At 42.1% G+C, this 17842-nt stretch overlaps 1 protein-coding gene across 2 annotated transcripts in view; it reads left to right on the top strand.

The window, feature by feature from the left end:
• Elp4 (elongator acetyltransferase complex subunit 4) overlaps positions 1 to 17842 on the top strand; it is a 201508-nt gene extending 183666 nt beyond the window's left edge. Inside the window, exon 10 of one of the 2 annotated variants that reach the window (XM_085696733.2) lies at positions 11184 to 11336. In XM_085696733.2, coding sequence (XP_085552859.2) covers positions 11184 to 11321 — 138 coding nt within the window. In that variant the 3' untranslated portion in view covers positions 11322 to 11336. Of the gene's footprint in view, positions 1 to 11183; positions 11337 to 17419 lie in introns of those variants that run through there. The other variant, XM_048443684.3, reaches the window with a different exon arrangement.

The following is a 17842-nucleotide window of genomic DNA, read 5'->3' on the forward strand; positions in this document are numbered from 1 at the left end:
GTGCTGAGAGGGTTCTGCCCAGTGTGTTCTCAATTTCCCTTCCAAAATGGGTCAGAAGGAAGGCTATAGAGGGAGGGTTATTTGCAGGGCAGTTGGGAAACCAGATTCATTTATAAATTTGTGGTAACTTTTCCTTGATGCTTGAGGTTGGGGTTTCCAGGGTTAACATACTTTCTGAAAACAAATTTTGAAAATGGAAATTTTCATTTCAGAGAGCTTTAATATCAATTTTTTAATTTTTTCTCAATTTTACTAAGATTTTGACAATTAATTAATGTACAGATATAGTAAAAGTGAGGAACCTATGATAGCAATACATATGGTAGCAATAAATATACTCAGAACATGTATAATAGCATGTATCAGGCAGCACTACTTGGTGTCTCCTGGTTGTTGGTTTAGTTTGAAGAGTTTACTGCCTGAAAGAATATGCTTTATCTGTCTGTGCAAAGTTTTCTGTGCTAGATACTACTCATTCATCATGGACTGGTTTTGTCCAGCCAATATAGAGAAAGCCACATTTCACTTTGTCAAACCAAAACCTACTACCTAGCTACATTTGTATGAAATCTAACACAACATGACAGAAATAATAGCCGAGCCCTCAGTGCACATTGAACTGGTGAAAGAAATCAGGAATGGTTTGGCAAAGATAAAACATAAAATTAATTTTGTGCTATTTTCTTTTCATTCGCATTCATACCAGGTAGACTGTGTCAAATACCTATAGTAGGAGAGCTTGTTCATGCATGCAGGACAAAGTAAAGATTGAAAGCTCCAGGAAATCAGCCTGCTTCAAGAAACCACTAAAGTGTGCCTGTCCCTCAGGCTTTACAGATGTGTTGATTGCTGCATTTCAATCATGTAAATATGTGCAGCATAAAGTAAGCAAGACTTCCTGTTATAGAAGTGCCCCTGTCTGGGAGTACGGGGTGGGGAGGGACGAAAGAGGACTCAATAACACACTGTAATGAAACCTGCCTTTGGGCAGCACATGCTGCAGTTCTGAATGCCCAGAAATACTTCGTAAGCACTCTAGGCTGCCTAGCAATGGGCTTGACAAAGTAAATACAACTCTTGAACATAAGGCAGCTCCTAATAAAAAAAAACAATTCCCCCTTGTAAACACCTACATTTGGCCCCATTAAAAATTCTTTCTTCATACCCAGGAACCAACAGACCCTTAAATATGGGGATCTCACAGTAACTGGAGAGCAGTTGGGAGATTTAGAACTGTCAGGATGTTTTACATCGCCACTGCCACTGAGCACTTCATACGCCATCTCGGGGCTTTGGAGAACGATGGTCTGCATACGCTGCAGGCTTTATCCACAGAAACACACTGGCCATTATGCTCTTGGGAGTCACTTACTTGCAGCCAAAAGGAAACCAACGTGTGTTCATGGGTATGCTATCCAGGGTATAAACGTGTATGCTTGCCACATTTCTGGGCTGAGTACTCCTCCAGAGTTGCCAGTTCTGGAACTTAGCTAATGGGCTAGCAATAACATGCTTACCTAAGCTATTTTGAAAACCATCAGATCACAAAAGTTTCTCACTTCTGCCTTTTCACATCTTAGGATTCTGGTCCATAACTAAGGGCCAGTCATGCCTCCGCCAGCCCCTGAACTGTTATCATGGCTGTGCTGCAGTCCTAAAAATCTCTAATAAATCAGAATAGACATGTGTGCAAAGATACTCATTTACCCTGCTAGCCATTCACTGAGTGCATGGTGTCAGGTTATGGAAAGGAACAGGCACTACTTTCAATTGGAGTGACAAAAATAAAAATATTGTTGCTTTTACTATGACCAGTGCAGTGTCCATATCATATGCCGTAAAGGAAGAAAGAAATGGAGTGGAAAGGAGTTCTCATGCAATTGGCCATTTGAATGTATTTCTAAAATAGTTCTTTAAGTTTGGCATTCAAAACTAAAACACATACATACCCTTTTTTTTCAGAAGCCATTTTATAATTCTTAAGAAACTTGATGGGAGGGGGCTGGAGAGATGGCTCAGCAGTTTAGAAGCACTGACTGCTCTTCCAGAGATCCTAAGTTCAATTCTCAGAACCTACATGGCAGATCACAACTGCCTATAACTCAATTCCAGGAGATCTAGCACCCTCACATCAATGCTCATAAAATAAATTGAGAGAGACAGAGAGAATCTTTTCTCATTTATCCCAAGTAGAAAAAGGACATCCTGGGTAAACTGTTCCTGGGATACCTGTACTAGTGTCAATCAAAGTTCCGTCTTCCCTTTCCTGTGGCAGTAGCCACAGGCCCTGGGTTTCTCTCCCTGTGTCCCTGCATACACTGGAACATCTGTGCTCTTCTCATGCACTGTGTGCTCCAGAGTACAGACCTTGAATTAAAAAAAACAACTGGGACCAGGGAAGAGGTAGCAGAGAATCTCTGCTACACAGTTTAGGGAAGATGAATGAGAGAGTTGGGAGATAGGAAAAGTCCATTTTGCCATTTAGGCAACAGGGCATACGATCCCAGTGATGGAAATTAGGCTAGTGACTGATCACCATCCCGTGCTCTTTCCCAAGAAACAGCAGGGTAGGGAGAGGTGCAGCAGGTGCATTGGATGGTGGGGAACAGCGGTACAGTGGGTAGTGAGGTGCAGGGGATACAGCAGGTGGGGTGTAAGTAAGGGGTGCAGTAGGTGGGGTACGGGGGGTAGTGAGGTGCAGGGGATACAGCAGGTGAGGTGCGGTCAATAATGGGTGCAGGGGATACAGCAGGTGGGGTGTAGTAAGGGGTGCAGTAGGTGAGGTGCAGGGGATACAACAGGTGAGGTGTGGTCAGTAATGGGTGCAGGGGATACAGCAGGTGGGCTGAGGAGAGTAGTGTGGTGCAGGGGTGCAGCGGGTAGATGGGTATAAGGAGAAGGCATTTATGGTTTTTTGCTGTTGTTGTTGTTTCCAACTTTAGGTAACAATTCAAATTGTATTATTCTGTTATCTGTATGCTTTTTTTAAGCCCAGCACATTGAGAGTAAAAGAAGGGGGAATCTGAAGAAAAAGAATGCCTCTTTAGTTTGTATAAAAAGTAGAATCAATGCCAAACGTGATGACTCCTACCTATAAATCTCTGCTTTAGAGAGGCTGAGGTAGGAAGATTGCTACAAGTATGAGGCTAGGCCAGGCTATTTAGTGTAGTCTACAAAGAGAGTCATTGTCTCAAAGAAAGAAAAGAGGAGGGAGGAAGAAAGGGAAAGGGGGGTCATATCAAGCAAGGTTTTTCAGATTGCCTAGTTCTCAGGATATATGAACTAGAGAAAACAATGACTTTTCTACATCTTAATTAAAAGTTTGAGAACATGAATATTTGAATATGTTGTTGTTACCCTGCAGTCCCAAAGACTCTAATTTCCCTTTTCAGAGAAGCAACCTGAGTAAGTTATCCCCACACACTTGGTGCTGGAGCTTCTCCTTAGATGTGTCGCCCAGAACTCAGCCCCTCCACGAGGAGAGCAGGCAGAAGGAAGCTGGGGGTGGCAGGGAAAGACCCGTGAGCACTTCATTGCTGGGATGTTTCTTCTGTATCAGGAGAAAACATGATCTAAAACAGCCTTTGTACACTGGTCTCTGGAAATGTCTTTCATAAAATACAAGTGTTTGCAGCAACTATTGTTCTCCATTATTGAATATCCACACATGACTTTGTAAGGAAATAATCAACAGTCATAGAAATATGTTTATATTACTTCTATGATCGCCTTTGCCCTTCAGAATTAAATCCAAATCATCTCTCATAATTTAGAAGCCCTACCAGATCTGCCATGAGATCTGCCTGCCCACCACACTTAATAACCATTTGTCCATGTGTCTAATGCCCCAGAAAAGCTTCTGCCCTGCAAACATGCCAAGCTTGCTCCTGCCTCATAACTTCTCAACCTTATTCTCATCACCTGGATCTTCTTTCTCCAGATCTTATAAATCCTGCCTCAAAATTAAAATCTTAGCATAGATGTACTCCTAAGGAAGATCTTCACCAATTAAAATGGCACCCACAGCTAGTAGTACCATGTCACCATGTTTCAGTTCCTTTGAAGTATCCTTCACCATCCACATTTGCCTGTCAGTGTCTCCTTGAACTCTGGAAGTATGCATTGTCCCTTCTGGAGTGAGTTTCATGAAAGCTGGGATCTTGCTTATCTTGCTCAATGTCTCTAATGTTTAGAGACACTCTGACACATAGAAAATTAATTGTGGATACTGAAGCCAGACAGAGTTCAGTTCATTCCAGTGCATTGAGGGTGTGACATCATTCCTGGTCTTCTCATTGTTTTGGACTTACTTACATACTCCATACATAGCTAGCTGCAAGGGAAGTCTGGAAATGAAGCCTTTTTTATATACATATCATTGTACACACATGTGCACACACGCTATGTATTTAAGGAACTCAGCACTAAAGGAAACAGGAGAATAGATGTTGGCAGAAAATTATCAGTCTCTGTCAAATATGAACCCAAGACCATGCTCACATTCTTTCCACAAGTACCTGTTCCCTTACCCAGGGATAGGTAAACAATCCTTCCAGCTAGAAAACTCAAAATTCCTATGCCCTGGTAGCTTGTAGAAAAAATGTCCTTGAGTCTTAGGATATAGCTCAGCTGGTAGAAGGGCTTTGTATCATGGAAAAGCCCTGGGTTCAATCCCTCAGAATACAGTAAAACTGGGTGTGATGGAAAACACTGTAGTCCCAACACTCAGGAGGGAGAGGCAGGAGCACCTAAAGTTCAAGGTCATCTTCTACTACTTACCAAACTCAGACCTAGCCTGAGATACATGGGACCCTGAAAAGAAAGAGGGAGGGGGAGATAAAGAGGTCTTTCTCATCTTTATTCCATTTTTCTTTAAGAAGTCATTCTTGACCAGGTGGTGGCGGTGCACACCTTTAATCCCAGGACTTGGGGAGGCAGAGGCAGGCAGATCTCATTGAGTTCAAGGCCAGCCTGGTCTACAAAATGAGTTCCAGGATGGCCAAGACTGTTACAAAGAGAAACCCTTTCCCCAAACACACACACACACACACACACACACACACACACACACACACACACACACACAAAGTCATTCCTTTACCCATTTTAAATATCACTAGATGAAGTTGTCATTGAAAGATGTGCCCTTTGAGGTTTGAGGACTGGATCGCTTTCGGGGTTAAATAACTATAGGCTTCTGACCAGGTTTGTTGTTTCTTTGGCAGTCTAGTTCCATCAAGGTCTTAGAACAACAGTTCTGAACATGTGAACTGCAACCCTTTTGAAAATCAAACAACATTTTCACAGGGGTCACCTAATAACATCAGAAAACACAGATATTTATTTTTAATTGATTTTTTATTGAGCTCTACATTTTTCTCTGCTCCCTTCCCTGCCTCTCCCTTCCCCTTCAACCCTCACCCAAGATTCCCATGCTCCCAATTTACTCAGGAGAGCTTGTCTTTATCTACTTCCCATGTAGATTAGATCTATGTATGTCTCTTAGTGTCCTCATTATTGTCTAGGTCCTCTGGGACTGTAGTTTGTAGGTTGGTTTTCTTTGCTTTATGTTTAAAAAACATTTATGAGTGAGTACATGTGATAATTGTCTTTCTGGATCTGGGTTACCTCACTCAAAATGATGTTTTCTAACTCCATCCATTTTCCTGCAAAACTCAATATATCGTTATTTTTCTGCTGTGTAGTACTCTATTGTGTAAATGTACCACATTTTCCTTATCCATTCTTCAGTAGAGGGTCATTTAGGTTGTTTCCAGGTTCTGGCTATGACAATGTTGTTATGAACATAGTTGTGACACGATTGAGCATCCTTTGGATATACACCCAAAAGTGGTATTACTGGATCTTGAGGAAGGTTGTTTTCTAATTTTCTGAGAAATCGCCACACTGACATCCAAAGGGGCTGTACTAGCTTGCATTCCCACCAGCAATGCAGAAGTGTTCCCTTTATCCCACAACCTCTCCAGCATAAGTTGTCATCAGTGATTTTATCTTGGCCATTCTTACAGGTGAAAGGTGGAATCTCAGAGTTGTTTTGATTTGTATTTCTCTGATGACTAATGATGTTGAACATTTGCTTAGGTGTCTTTCAGCCATTTTAGATTCCTCTGTTGAGAGTTCTCTGTTTAGGTCTGTACTCTGTTTTTTATTGGATTATTTATTCTTTTGATGACCAATTTCTTGAGTTACTTGTTTATTTTGGAGATCAGACCTCTGTCTGATGTAGGGTTAGTGAAGATCTTTTCCCATTCTGTCAGCTGCCGTTTTGTCTGGTTGACCATGTCCTTTGTTTACAGAAGCTTTTCAGTTTCAGGAGGTCCCATTTATTAATTGTTTCTCTCAGTGTCTGTGCTGCTGGGGTTATATTTAGACAGTGGTCTCCTGTGCCAATGCATTCAAGTGTACTTCCCACTTTCTCTTCTATAAGGTTCAGTGTGGCTGACTTTATGTTGAGGTCTTTGATCCATTTGGACTTAAGTTTTGTGCATGATGATATATATGGGTCTATTTTCATTCTTCTACATGTTGATAACCAGTTATGCCAGCACCATTTGTTAAATATGCTTTTTTCCATTTGATATTTTTTGCTTCTTTGTCAAAAATCAGATGTTTTAAGGTATGTGGATTAATATCCGAGTCTTCGATTCAGTTTCATTGGTCCTCCTGTCAGTTTTTATGCTAATATCAGTCTGTCTTCAGTCCTGTAGCTCAGTAATAGAATTTGAAGTCAGGGATTGTGATGCCTCCAGAAGTTCTTTTAATCTACAGGACTGTTTTGGCTATCCTGGGTTTTTTGCTTTTCCATATGAAGTTGAGTACCATTCTTTCAAGGTCTGTAATTTTGATAGGCATTGCATTGAATCTGTAACATGGTTATTTATATTGTGTTCATAACAGTAGCAAAATTACCATTGTGAAGTAGCTACAAAAATAATTTTATGGTTAGTGCTCACAACAACTTGAGGAACTGTATTAAAGGGTTATAGCATGATGGAGGGTGAGAACCACTGCCTTAGAATGTTCCCAACCCATTTGCTTCCCCTCAGTTCCATGTGCAAGTTATCCCTGCCAGAGTTTGTTTTTTTGCATGAAATAGATATTGCCTGATTATTTTATGCAGAAAGAAAATCTATAACAGAACATTGGGGATGGATGAAAAAATTAGAGAACTAGAGGGCATTGCCACCAAACCGGACTCCAAGAGGACAGGAAGGGGAGGAGCTGGTGTCCCCCACTGAAATTACTGACTGAACACACAGCCCTTTGGCCACAGCCTTGGTACTAGCAAGTCTCTCTTTCCACTGCAACTGCTTCCTCAGGAGACAGCTAGCTGGACACTTAAACACTGGGCCAACTCCGCTCCCCCAGAGGCTTCTCCATGCGTAGGAAGCCAGTGTCTAGTCGCTGAACGCTGATGCCAGAACAATCATCTCTGCATCAGTGCCTGCCAATCGCAGTAGTTAACACAGCAGGAAATCTGCTCCTGCTTCTCTTCCACCTTCTAAACCTAGTACACAGATGCATCGAGTTGGATCACCCTCGTCCACATCTTTCCAGCCCCTGCTATGAGGAGGAAACACCAGAAGGCAGTTTGAGTGGCTACCAAGTGCCTACTCTAAGACTTGAATCTTATTTTCTGGGATCTCTTTCATTTTAGAAGTAGCTACCTGGGTACCATATGAAATAATAGGCTTGATTGAAATAAGCACCCCCACCTGGCCATTTTCTAGCTATGTTCTTAGTCTTTAAGAAGGTTCAGGGGCACAGACATCATTAGCAAATGTTGCCACCCCAGCTCATAGGTACAAGAACATCCAGGTGTTTTCAGACTAGCAAGGCCTGAATTATCAAGCCTTTGGTTAAGACTGTGAGGTCTAGGCAGTGTCCCTCCTTTAACAGAACTCTAGTCCCTTCTTGCTAGTGCCCTCATTCTAGCATGAGTTCATCCCTTTATAAAATGGCAAGAGTTAACCAGTATTCTAAATTTTTTCAGCATTTCATGGTGAGCTACTGATTGGAGGTATAAGGTTTGCCTTCCAGGTTATCACAGATATGATAAGAACAACACTCACAAACTCATCTCTGACCTCCCTGCCCACCTCCCAACCACTCAATCAAAATGTATGTATATCACAGAACTTGGGTATTACTTGTGTCATTTTCCAAGATCTCTATTAACGGGGTGGAGGTTATGCTATTGTTCCAGTGATCCAGTGAGGGTGCCTTGAATAATGCAGAAGTCTTTTTCTCTCACATAGACCATGTTTAGTGACCCAAGCTCCTAGACTCGTTCTGTCATTTTGTTTTGTTCCTGTTAGCCCATAACGACTTCATGTCTGCTGCTTCAGCATCTGCCTTTGAGTCTGTATGTCAGCAAGTGAGAAGACGGAAGTTAGGTCTGTCCTGAACACCTGTGCAGAGCCTGGAGCGAGAATGCAAAGAAGGGACAATATTATTATGTTAGAACATTTTAAAGTTGTCAAGCCATTAAATATGTCTCTCTTCTTTCTTTCAAAAAAATTGTCTTTAAATTTAGGATCAGAGTTCTGAGAACATGAAACAGAGAGAATTGCTCTACAGGCCACCTTCTTTCTCTTTTACAAATTTCTCTTATATACTTGTGCATACCTAGCTTGACATCCACGGCATCCGCACTGCCCACTAACAGCCGTGCCTTTGCTACTCCAGCTACTCCACACATACAGCACAGTGCACTCATGAGTGGACAAATCTGAAAACAAGAATTGTACAGGCTTTATAGCCATCTGGACAGGCAATTCAGAGTTTCTGTACCTCAAGAACATATTCAACAAAGAAAGACAGAGGATTTTTAATCATTTTTGGTGGAGGGGGAAGAGGGAGACAGAATCTCATGTAATCCAGGCTGACCTCTAACTCTGTAAGTAGCCAAGGATAGCCTTGAACTACTGATTCTTTTGTGTCTGCTTTAAGAGACCTGGAATTATAGACATGTGCCACCACCAGCTATGAGATTGACACCAATTCTAGATGCATACTTCATTAGCCCCCTAATTATCCAGACCATGGGAAAGAGTCTGGCCAGAGGAGAAGTAGATGGGGTCCTCTTGGTAAGGTTTGCTTACTGAGAGGGAAGGGAAGGAGTCAGTGCCTACTCCCTTTACAAAACCTCATCCAAACACTAACCATGGCACCTCTGTCCAAGATACAGTGACCAAGATGTAGTTATTCAGCTTCATCTTTTAGCAAAGAAGCTGGGAAATGCAGCCTTTATTCAAGGAGGCTTGAATATGTGCCCTTCTAGTGTTCAGGGATTCTTTACTTTCTAAAGAGATTAGATCCTAGAAGTAAACTAGCAGTCTCTGCCACAGACACATGCCTTTTCACAAATCACACTTCTGTTTAGACAAGCAAGTTCTTCACAGTCTGCTTTCAGAGAGGTGGAAGCAGATTTGGAGGCAAGACAATACTGTCAGTTATAATTGACGGTCAAAATAATTGCACACCTGAGCATTTTTCAATGGGCAGCCAATATGCAGTGTTCCAGCTCTGAGATGTTGTCTAATTTTCAGATCAGTCAAGAAAAACCCAAACCAAATGAATTTCTTAATTCAAAGAATAGTGTAAAATTATGACACTAATTGAATATTACTCTTAAACCCTAAGAATGAATTGGACCTTAAGAAAATAAAAAAATAATAATCAAAAAACCTCACCATGTAGAGTAGCCTATTTTCCAAAAGTACTCAGTCACTACCAAATGAGCACTTGCAAATCTAAAAAGAAAAAAGTGGGGGGAGGGGGAATTGTTTCTGGCATTGTTTCCTCTGACCAGGGTGGATATGAAGATGGTGTAAAATTCATGAAAAATTAGGCAGAAGTATACTATACTGTAGTATTTTAACCAAATATAGAAGACTTGCAATATAATGTTGTGTTATAATTATGTAATCATTATTGAATAATATAAATGTAAAAGTATAAAAATATAATAATTAGAGGTTAGGGAAATGGATTAGTTGGTAAGAGCACCTACCTTGCAAGCATGTGAACCTGAATTCAATCCCAAGCAGATACCTAAAAACCCAAACATGACTGCATATGCCTGTACCTCAGCACTGGGGAGCAGAAACAGGCAGATCCCAAAGCTTGCTGGCTATCCAGACCAGCCAAACTGGCAAGTTTCTAGTTCAGTGAGAAAGACAAAACAAGATGGGAGTAATAATCTCCTCTCCTGCTCTGGCTGCTCCATGTACACATCCGTACACTCACATGCTTGCACCATGCACGTATACCAAACCCCACACACAATGATAACAATGTAATTATAGAATAGCATGAGACACTGGCATTCTTAGTAGCTGAAACAACAGTCAGAAACCCTGTAATATTGATGAATGTATCAAGCCTACTCTATCCTCTTCCCTGTGCCTCTGTTAGGAAATTCATCTCTCCACTGAGGAAAGGGAAGTCTCCATACAAGACAGAACAATAAAATAGTGCTTTAGCCTCCCCCACTCTAGGCTCCTGGGGAGAATCAGATGTGTGCTTTGTTGGTCAGAATATAAAAGTGGAGCCCCAAGCAGTGAGCTGTGGTTCACTGCAGCTATGTGTTTCTGGATGCTGATGGTTTTGTTATGCAGCCTTTCTTGTAACTATGGCATAGTACTGATTGTCTCCCAGTATGCATTTGTTCTTCCTTCCATACTAATAAACTTAATCAACATTTTTACGTATTTTTAAACACAAAGCCTCTTTTGCAGCTCAGTCTGTCCGTGTCTCAATTTGGGTTGTGAGTAGAAGTGACATGGTCAACTTCCAGGTCCTGTCTTTTTGGCCACATTTCCCCCCATGCCTACTCAGCATCAGTCTTGGAGCCAGAAGTGGATTCCCTTATTTAAAAGGCAGACCAATTCTTTGTGCTCAGAATTGCCTACTTGTGGGAGTAAAGTGGAGAATAAATACACTTCTACCTTTTAAGAAAATATATTTATGTGGGGGGGGGGGGGGGCACGTGTTTGTGTGTGTACCTGAAGAGGCCAGGAGCATCAGGTCCCCTGGACCTAGAGATACAGGAGGTTGTGAGTGGTGACATTTCTACTTTTTCAAGCCAGTCTTACTTAGTACAAGAATGCTTCTGTTGTGGCTTCTTAGCCTGTACTCTAATTCTTTGCATCACACAGAATATGATTACAGAAACCAGCAAGTTCTCTGCACGTGAGGGCACCACAGAACTGAGAGACTCTGCAAGGGAGTGGGATGGATGCCTGCTGCTCGTTTGTTTCCTCCCCTCTGTGCGGAGAAGGAAAAATAACTATTAAAACCCAGGTAGAGGAGCTTCATGTTCCGATATTTTCTTTATTTGCCATTTTGTCAGCAGTGAAGACGTGCAAAAGACAGATTTTTAAAATGAGGTGGATCCTGAATTGCCTTCTGTATTGCTTACTTTTCCATTGCTATGATCAAACACTATAGCCAAGAAATCAAGAGTTTGGTTGGGCTTCTGGTTCCAGAGTGCTGAAGTCTGTCCATGATGGCAGGAAAACAGAACAGCCAATTGCAGGTGTGGCAGTTGGAGAGACAGATTAGTAGGTTGTAGTCAGACCAAAGAGTTCCACAATAGCCCAGAATGGAGTATAACAAAGGTTTATTTATCTGGGGATAAACCCACAGTAAGGTAGTGATCCGCAGTCCTCTGTGTGCACTGGGAACTGGAACAGAATCCAGGAGAAAAGATGACTGTGCACATCTGCAGGTCTGCATTTATAGTACATGAGACCACACCCAACGTGGACTGGTATCTTAAAGGCTATTGGCTAAAGGAGTTCCCACACAGTAGGTAAGGCATTTACTTTCAAAACCTGCTTCGAGTGGCACACTTCCTACAGCAAGGCTGCCACATAAACCTCCCTGAATAGCACTACCAGCTGGGAATCAAGTGTTAAAATGCCGAAGACTATAAGAAGCATTTCTCGTTCAAACCACCATACCTTTGTAATACAGCCATACACTTTGACACTGGCCTAGAAGCCAGGCATAGAATTGTGGGTGCAACTTCATGTTTCTTTGCAGAGCCACAAGGCGGGGGGCAGGGGGTGGGAGGGATGATACATACTAAACACTAAGGTTCTGCTTATGCCGAGACCAGTAACTAAATTGCTGTCATTTATAGCTATGTATAGTGAACTATACTTCTAGACACACTTCCTGGCCCCCTAAACTCACTTGTTTCTATCGTGTTTTACTACAAATATCTTTCTAAGCTCCCTGAAATCTACTTTTTTAAGCAAAAGAGGTTTAACTATGTTAGTATAGTAATGATAGTTCACAAAGTGTCTGTACATGTCATCTGATCTCCATTGCAGTCTTGTGAGGGTACAGTTGTTCCTATGTGTGGATGAGCACACTGAGCTTTGACAGGCTTATGAGAGGTCGCCCTGAAAGTGAAGGACAAAGGCAGAAATCTCGCTGTCACTCCACCTCCATGTCCAGTGCTCTTGCCCGTGACTTCTGCTTTGTCTCTGGCAGGGCCCTGGACCCTGGGCCAAAATGACAGGTCTTTAGGTAAGAGACCAACATAGGACTCTTCGGGTATGAACCAGTTTTTACTCAATGTATTATGTTTAAAAGAAAGTGAAGGGGGCTGGAGAAATGGCTCAGCGGTTAAGAGCACTGACTGCTCTTCCAGAGAACCTGGGTTCAATTCCCAGCACCCATATGGCAGCTCACAACTGTCTGAAAATCCAGTTCCAGGGGATCTGATACCTTCACACCAATGCACATAAAATAAAGATAAATAAATAATTTTTTTAAAAAAATTTAAAAAAAGGAAATGAAAATATATTCAAAACTCTTCTGAGGGGCTGGAGAGATGGCTCAGCGGTTAAGACCTCTGACTGTTCTTCCAGAGGACCCGGGTTCAATTCCCAGCAACCACATGGCAGCTCACAACTGTCTGAAAATCCAACTCCAGGGGATCTGACATCTTCACACCAATTCACATAAAGTAAAGTTAAATAAATCATAAAAAAATTAAAAGAAAGAAAACTCTTCTGAAAGATTAATGTTCCATGGTTCTGAGCAACACAGACTGGCTTTCCAGGGAACATGAGGAAGCTGTGAAGATGCCAAGTGCCTGCCCAGCTGCTGAGGGTGGAATGCTCTCCGTCAGTGGTCTTCAGAAAACAGACAGTACCTGGTGCTTTTCTTTTGGCAAAATATAAAACATATAAAGTGATTAGAACTACTTTAGTGGGTATTTACTTACAGTTTGCCTCAAATCCAGGTGTAATCTCCATTGATTAGTTTGACCCTTCTGTTTGGGAACTGTGGATACTGAGCCCAGGTTGGCAGGTGGGCAAAAAAATAATTGGGGAACCGTTAAGACAGAAAATGTTACTCTGTGTCTAAAGGACAGTTTATTACTGTGACAGAAGGGACAGATAGATAGTGGCTAAGCCCAGCACAATGGAGAGGCAGGCCTTGGGAAGTCCTGAAGCCACATAGCACTCAGCTCTGCTGCTTGAGTCTAGCCTGGGCTTTCTGTGGAATGCAGAAACCTTTGGCAGATGCTCCAAACCTGCCAGGGCATTTTAGTAGACTGTTCCCTTCCATCCAGTAGTGACAGAAGGGAATCCATTGATCATATCAGATCCCTCCCTGAAAATCCCCCCAATTTCCTGTGGGAATCATGGGAGTTCCTATTTTTCCCATACCTCTACCCATACAAACCTGGTACTAAGACAAAATCTAGGCTGCCAGCCAGCCAGATACCCAACCCCTGCCTCAACTGCAGTCTTTCCCTCTCCAAATCTAAGGAAACAAAATCAGATGGAAAAAATATTCAGCTCAGTATAAAAGATCCATTTTTTGCTTTGGCCTTTGCTCAGGTATGAAAAGAGACAGACGAATCCTCTGGTTGGGCTTATAACGTGGAGAATCATTTCATGCATTCACCGTATTCATTGTTATTTAAACTGTTTCTCAGCAAAATCTCAACATCTAAAAGTTTATTTACACTGCAGCCTTGCAGTTTATCTTAAAGAAGGTCACTATGTGGTAGATTTTTTCAGAAGACAGATCTGGGCTGCAGCGGCACCTGAGCGTTTACATGTCAAGTGTGTGCAGGCTTTGGAAGCTCAGAGGAGAGCTCCCTGACACAGCTGGCAAGGCTGGAGCCTGAGCCCCTTTCTTGCTGCTCCACATCACACTGATGTGGCACACAGGGGGCTTAGAAAGAATCAAACACTCTGCTCAAGAACTTACGTAGCATGGTGACCACATTGAAGAAAACAAAAGCAAGCAAAACCGCACAGAGGCACAGATTTCCCGGTCCTCTTTTTTGGCGTTTTCAGAGGACAAAAATCTACAAGCAGCTTTCCAGTAAAGCATTTGCCTAGGAATAATTAATCATATCATCCCCAAATTTTTATGATCAGAAGTAGCACATAAATAATATGTTACTTTTCTTCAAAGTCATTCAACCCAAAAGATTTCCAAGCATGTCACTTTTTTCTCAGTGATGGGCATTTAGCCAGTTGGCTCACTCATTGCCTAGATAAAAGGGGCTTAGGCAGTCACTAAGCAAATAGTTAAGGTCCTAAAATAAAATATTTTTTATTTTGCTAGTCCTGGATAAACTAACTGCACTTGTTTCCCGGCTTAGACTGCTCCTGCAGGCTAGACCTTCAAATCCACCTTGCCTTGTAGTGCACTGCTCCTACTGTTGGGCAGATCTCATTCTCCTTGTCAGAACCGAGGCCATCACTTAAGAGCCCACTTAGGTTCCGTCTCTGTAAAGCTTTCTCCTCTGCCTCTACCTTTCTTGTATCCAAACCTAAAAAGTTCACTGTGAAGGTGATTTGTGCACTTCCCTTATTCATGTCAGCAGGTTATAGGAGACAAGGTGTGTGGAAGGTGCTTTACTCACTTCAGAATGCCTTGTAGATCCTGTGTGCTGCATTGGCTCCATAAAGCTACTCACCATTTGGGAGGTTCCAGTATTGCGCATGCACATGTGCAAGGCACGTGCACATGCATGCACACAAATGCTAACATTCTGTAAGTTTCAGATAACTCAGATATAATTAAAGATCTCTTTCCCCCTGCTTCTTCTATGGTCAGTGACTGTTAACACTACAGAGACGCCTGTAGCCTCAGACCCGGGAGCCATACTTCCTTTTAGACCACTGAGCCTATCCTGCTCTCCTTTCTGCCTGAAATCTTCAGTGCCACAAACCAGAGTACAAAGAACTGAAGAGGTTATTTGGGAACAAATAGGTCTCATCTGAGATTCAAAAAACAAACAGTTGCTTAATAAGCGGCAGGCTGAGTGCCGGGGGTGAAATGAAGGGTTCCGTATGAACGTCCCAGGTTTTTCTGACTTCCTTCACCCGCCTGACCTCTTTGTTGATCATGCATCTGTACAGCAGTGTCTTTCATCTGAAATGCATTTATATTTGAGACAAATCAAGGAAGAACCTTTTTATAATTATCATAAATGTCTTAACTATCTTGATTATTTACACGCAGCTCGTGTTTACATGACAAGGCAGTCTTTCATCAGGAAAGCCTCCAGCAGGAACATATGCTCCTGGGCAAACATTTTGACAAGAACGGTCCTAGCCTTTTTGTTTGTTTGTTTTTTTACTGAAGAGAGTTTTCCAGATGAAGGTCCCAGCCAGGTTGTCTATGAGAGAACACTATCCTATCCTGTCTTGCCTGTGGCCCTGCCCTCCTGTTTTGTGCCTTACCCAACAAGGGAGAATCATCGTTGTCACTCCTGGAGGAGGGGTTCTAAAACCCCTGCAGATCCCAAAATCTATGCATCAAAGCCCGTCCTACACATGGCATAGTACACATATCCGCCTGTAGATTTTAAATGACCTAAAGATTATGGTAAGACCTAATACAGTGAGAATGCCATGTGAATAGATGTTTTGCTATATTGAATAGAGAGTAATAATGATATAAAAAGTCTCTATGTATTCAGTACAGATCATTTCTTTTTGAATATTTTCCAGTCATGCTTGTTGATGTAAGATCCAATGATCTGGAAAGTCAGCTCCTTCTTCCTTAAATTTTTGTTTGTTTGTTTGTTTTAGTTTTAGTTTTTGGTTTTTTGTTTGTTTGTTTGTTGTTTGTTTTTGACAGGCTCTCACTGTGTAACCCTGGTTTGAAACTCATTTTGCAGATCAGGTCAAACTCACACCAGAGATCCGTCTCCATCTACCACTACCTCCCAACCAAATTTTGGAGTGTGTGTGTGTGTGTGTGTGTGTGTGTGTGTGTGTGTGTGTGTCAGGGAGAGAAAATTTTATATTCCTTTCTGTTTTTTGGAGGGGTGGGCATGTGATATAGGGTTTCTCTCTGTAGACCAGGCTGGCCTTGAACTCAAAGATTCACCTACTTTTACAAAGTAAAGTTGTAAATGCTGGCGTTAAATGTGGGTGCCACTGTCCCTGGCTTATATTCCTTTCAAAATAACAACATTCTTTTAAAACTGTGTCTTTTTCTAACCACAATAACTTCTGCAGTTCCAGCGGGGAGGGGGGTCTGCTTAAGTCACCTTGGATCTGGGGAGAGATGAAGCCAGGAGTGAGGTATTCAATGCCAAGGTACACTTTTGAAAGTCTACTTCAGTGTTGTGCATTGAGGCAAATGTAGTGAATGCTGTGGCTAGCTCACCCATGCCTCTGAGAGCACCGCAGTCCCGTAGCATTTTCCTCACTGTGCCAATGCTTCTGTGAAAACTCGAGCCCCTAGAAAAAGTACAGTCGTGAGACAGAGCCATCAGGTCAGCATATTCACCAGGAGAAGCAGGCGTCTGTGGGAATCCACCAGTCCTGAAAAGCTATAGTTGATTAAAAGGCATTTTATTTTATTTTTTAAAGATTTATTTATTTATTAAGCATACAATGTACTGCTGGCAAGGAGGGCACCAGGTCTCAGTACAGATGGTTGTGAGCCACCATGTGGTTGCTGGGAATTGAACTCAGAACCTCTAGAAGAGCAGCCAGTGCTCTTACCCTCTGAGCCATCTCTCCAACCCCTTAAAAAGCATTTCATGACCCTGGAGAAAAACAGACCCAGAAAAAAAAATACTATAGCTTATGATATTTTTTCAATTTGTGCATTTGAGTGTTTTCATTCCCATCTAAGAAAGAAAAATCTCACTAGGTTTAGTTTTGGACTCTGAAGTCATCCCACTGAGAATCCTGTCTAGTTTCTAATGGTGGCTGTGATTGGTGGAAACTGAGTAAGGTTGTGACGCTGAGGGGCTGCATCTGAGGAACTGTTTCAGAAGAGGTTTCATATGCACGAGGAGATGCTGATCAGCAGAGCATAATATTGTATTTTGAAGTGTGTGGGGAAAGCAAACTAAATTTTTGTTCTTTCTTTCTCTCACGATGCACTGCAGCGACTGCATTTGCCTCCAGACTTGTCAGACACAGTGAGCCGTTCGCGCAAACAGGATCTGGCAGAAGCCGCCAAGCAGCGGGGCCCAGGCTGTGGCATGATGGCCGGAGGCGGGAAGCACCTGGACTTCTGAGGAATCCTCCTTAGTAACTGCATGCGGAATTACCTGACGCCTAATTATGATTGCAAATAGCTTATGTAAATATTTTTCTTAATGATTTGACCCTCCAGTCTTTCAAAAACACGGGATTACAAAATGGAGCCATCATTCCTCAGTTTGGATTGTTTCACTGTTTGTTTTTTCTACCCACTTTTGTACAAAAATAATACAGCAGAGATACTGTCATTCGACGTTTAGCTGCTGTTGTGTATTTTAAAAATACTAATTCATTTTTAAATAAACACCCAAAAAAATACCTCAAAA

The sequence above is a fragment of the Myodes glareolus genome, chromosome 10 (genome assembly GCF_982192425.1).
Source record: "Myodes glareolus chromosome 10, mMyoGla1.1, whole genome shotgun sequence".
Classification (NCBI taxonomy): domain Eukaryota; kingdom Metazoa; phylum Chordata; class Mammalia; order Rodentia; family Cricetidae; genus Myodes; species Myodes glareolus.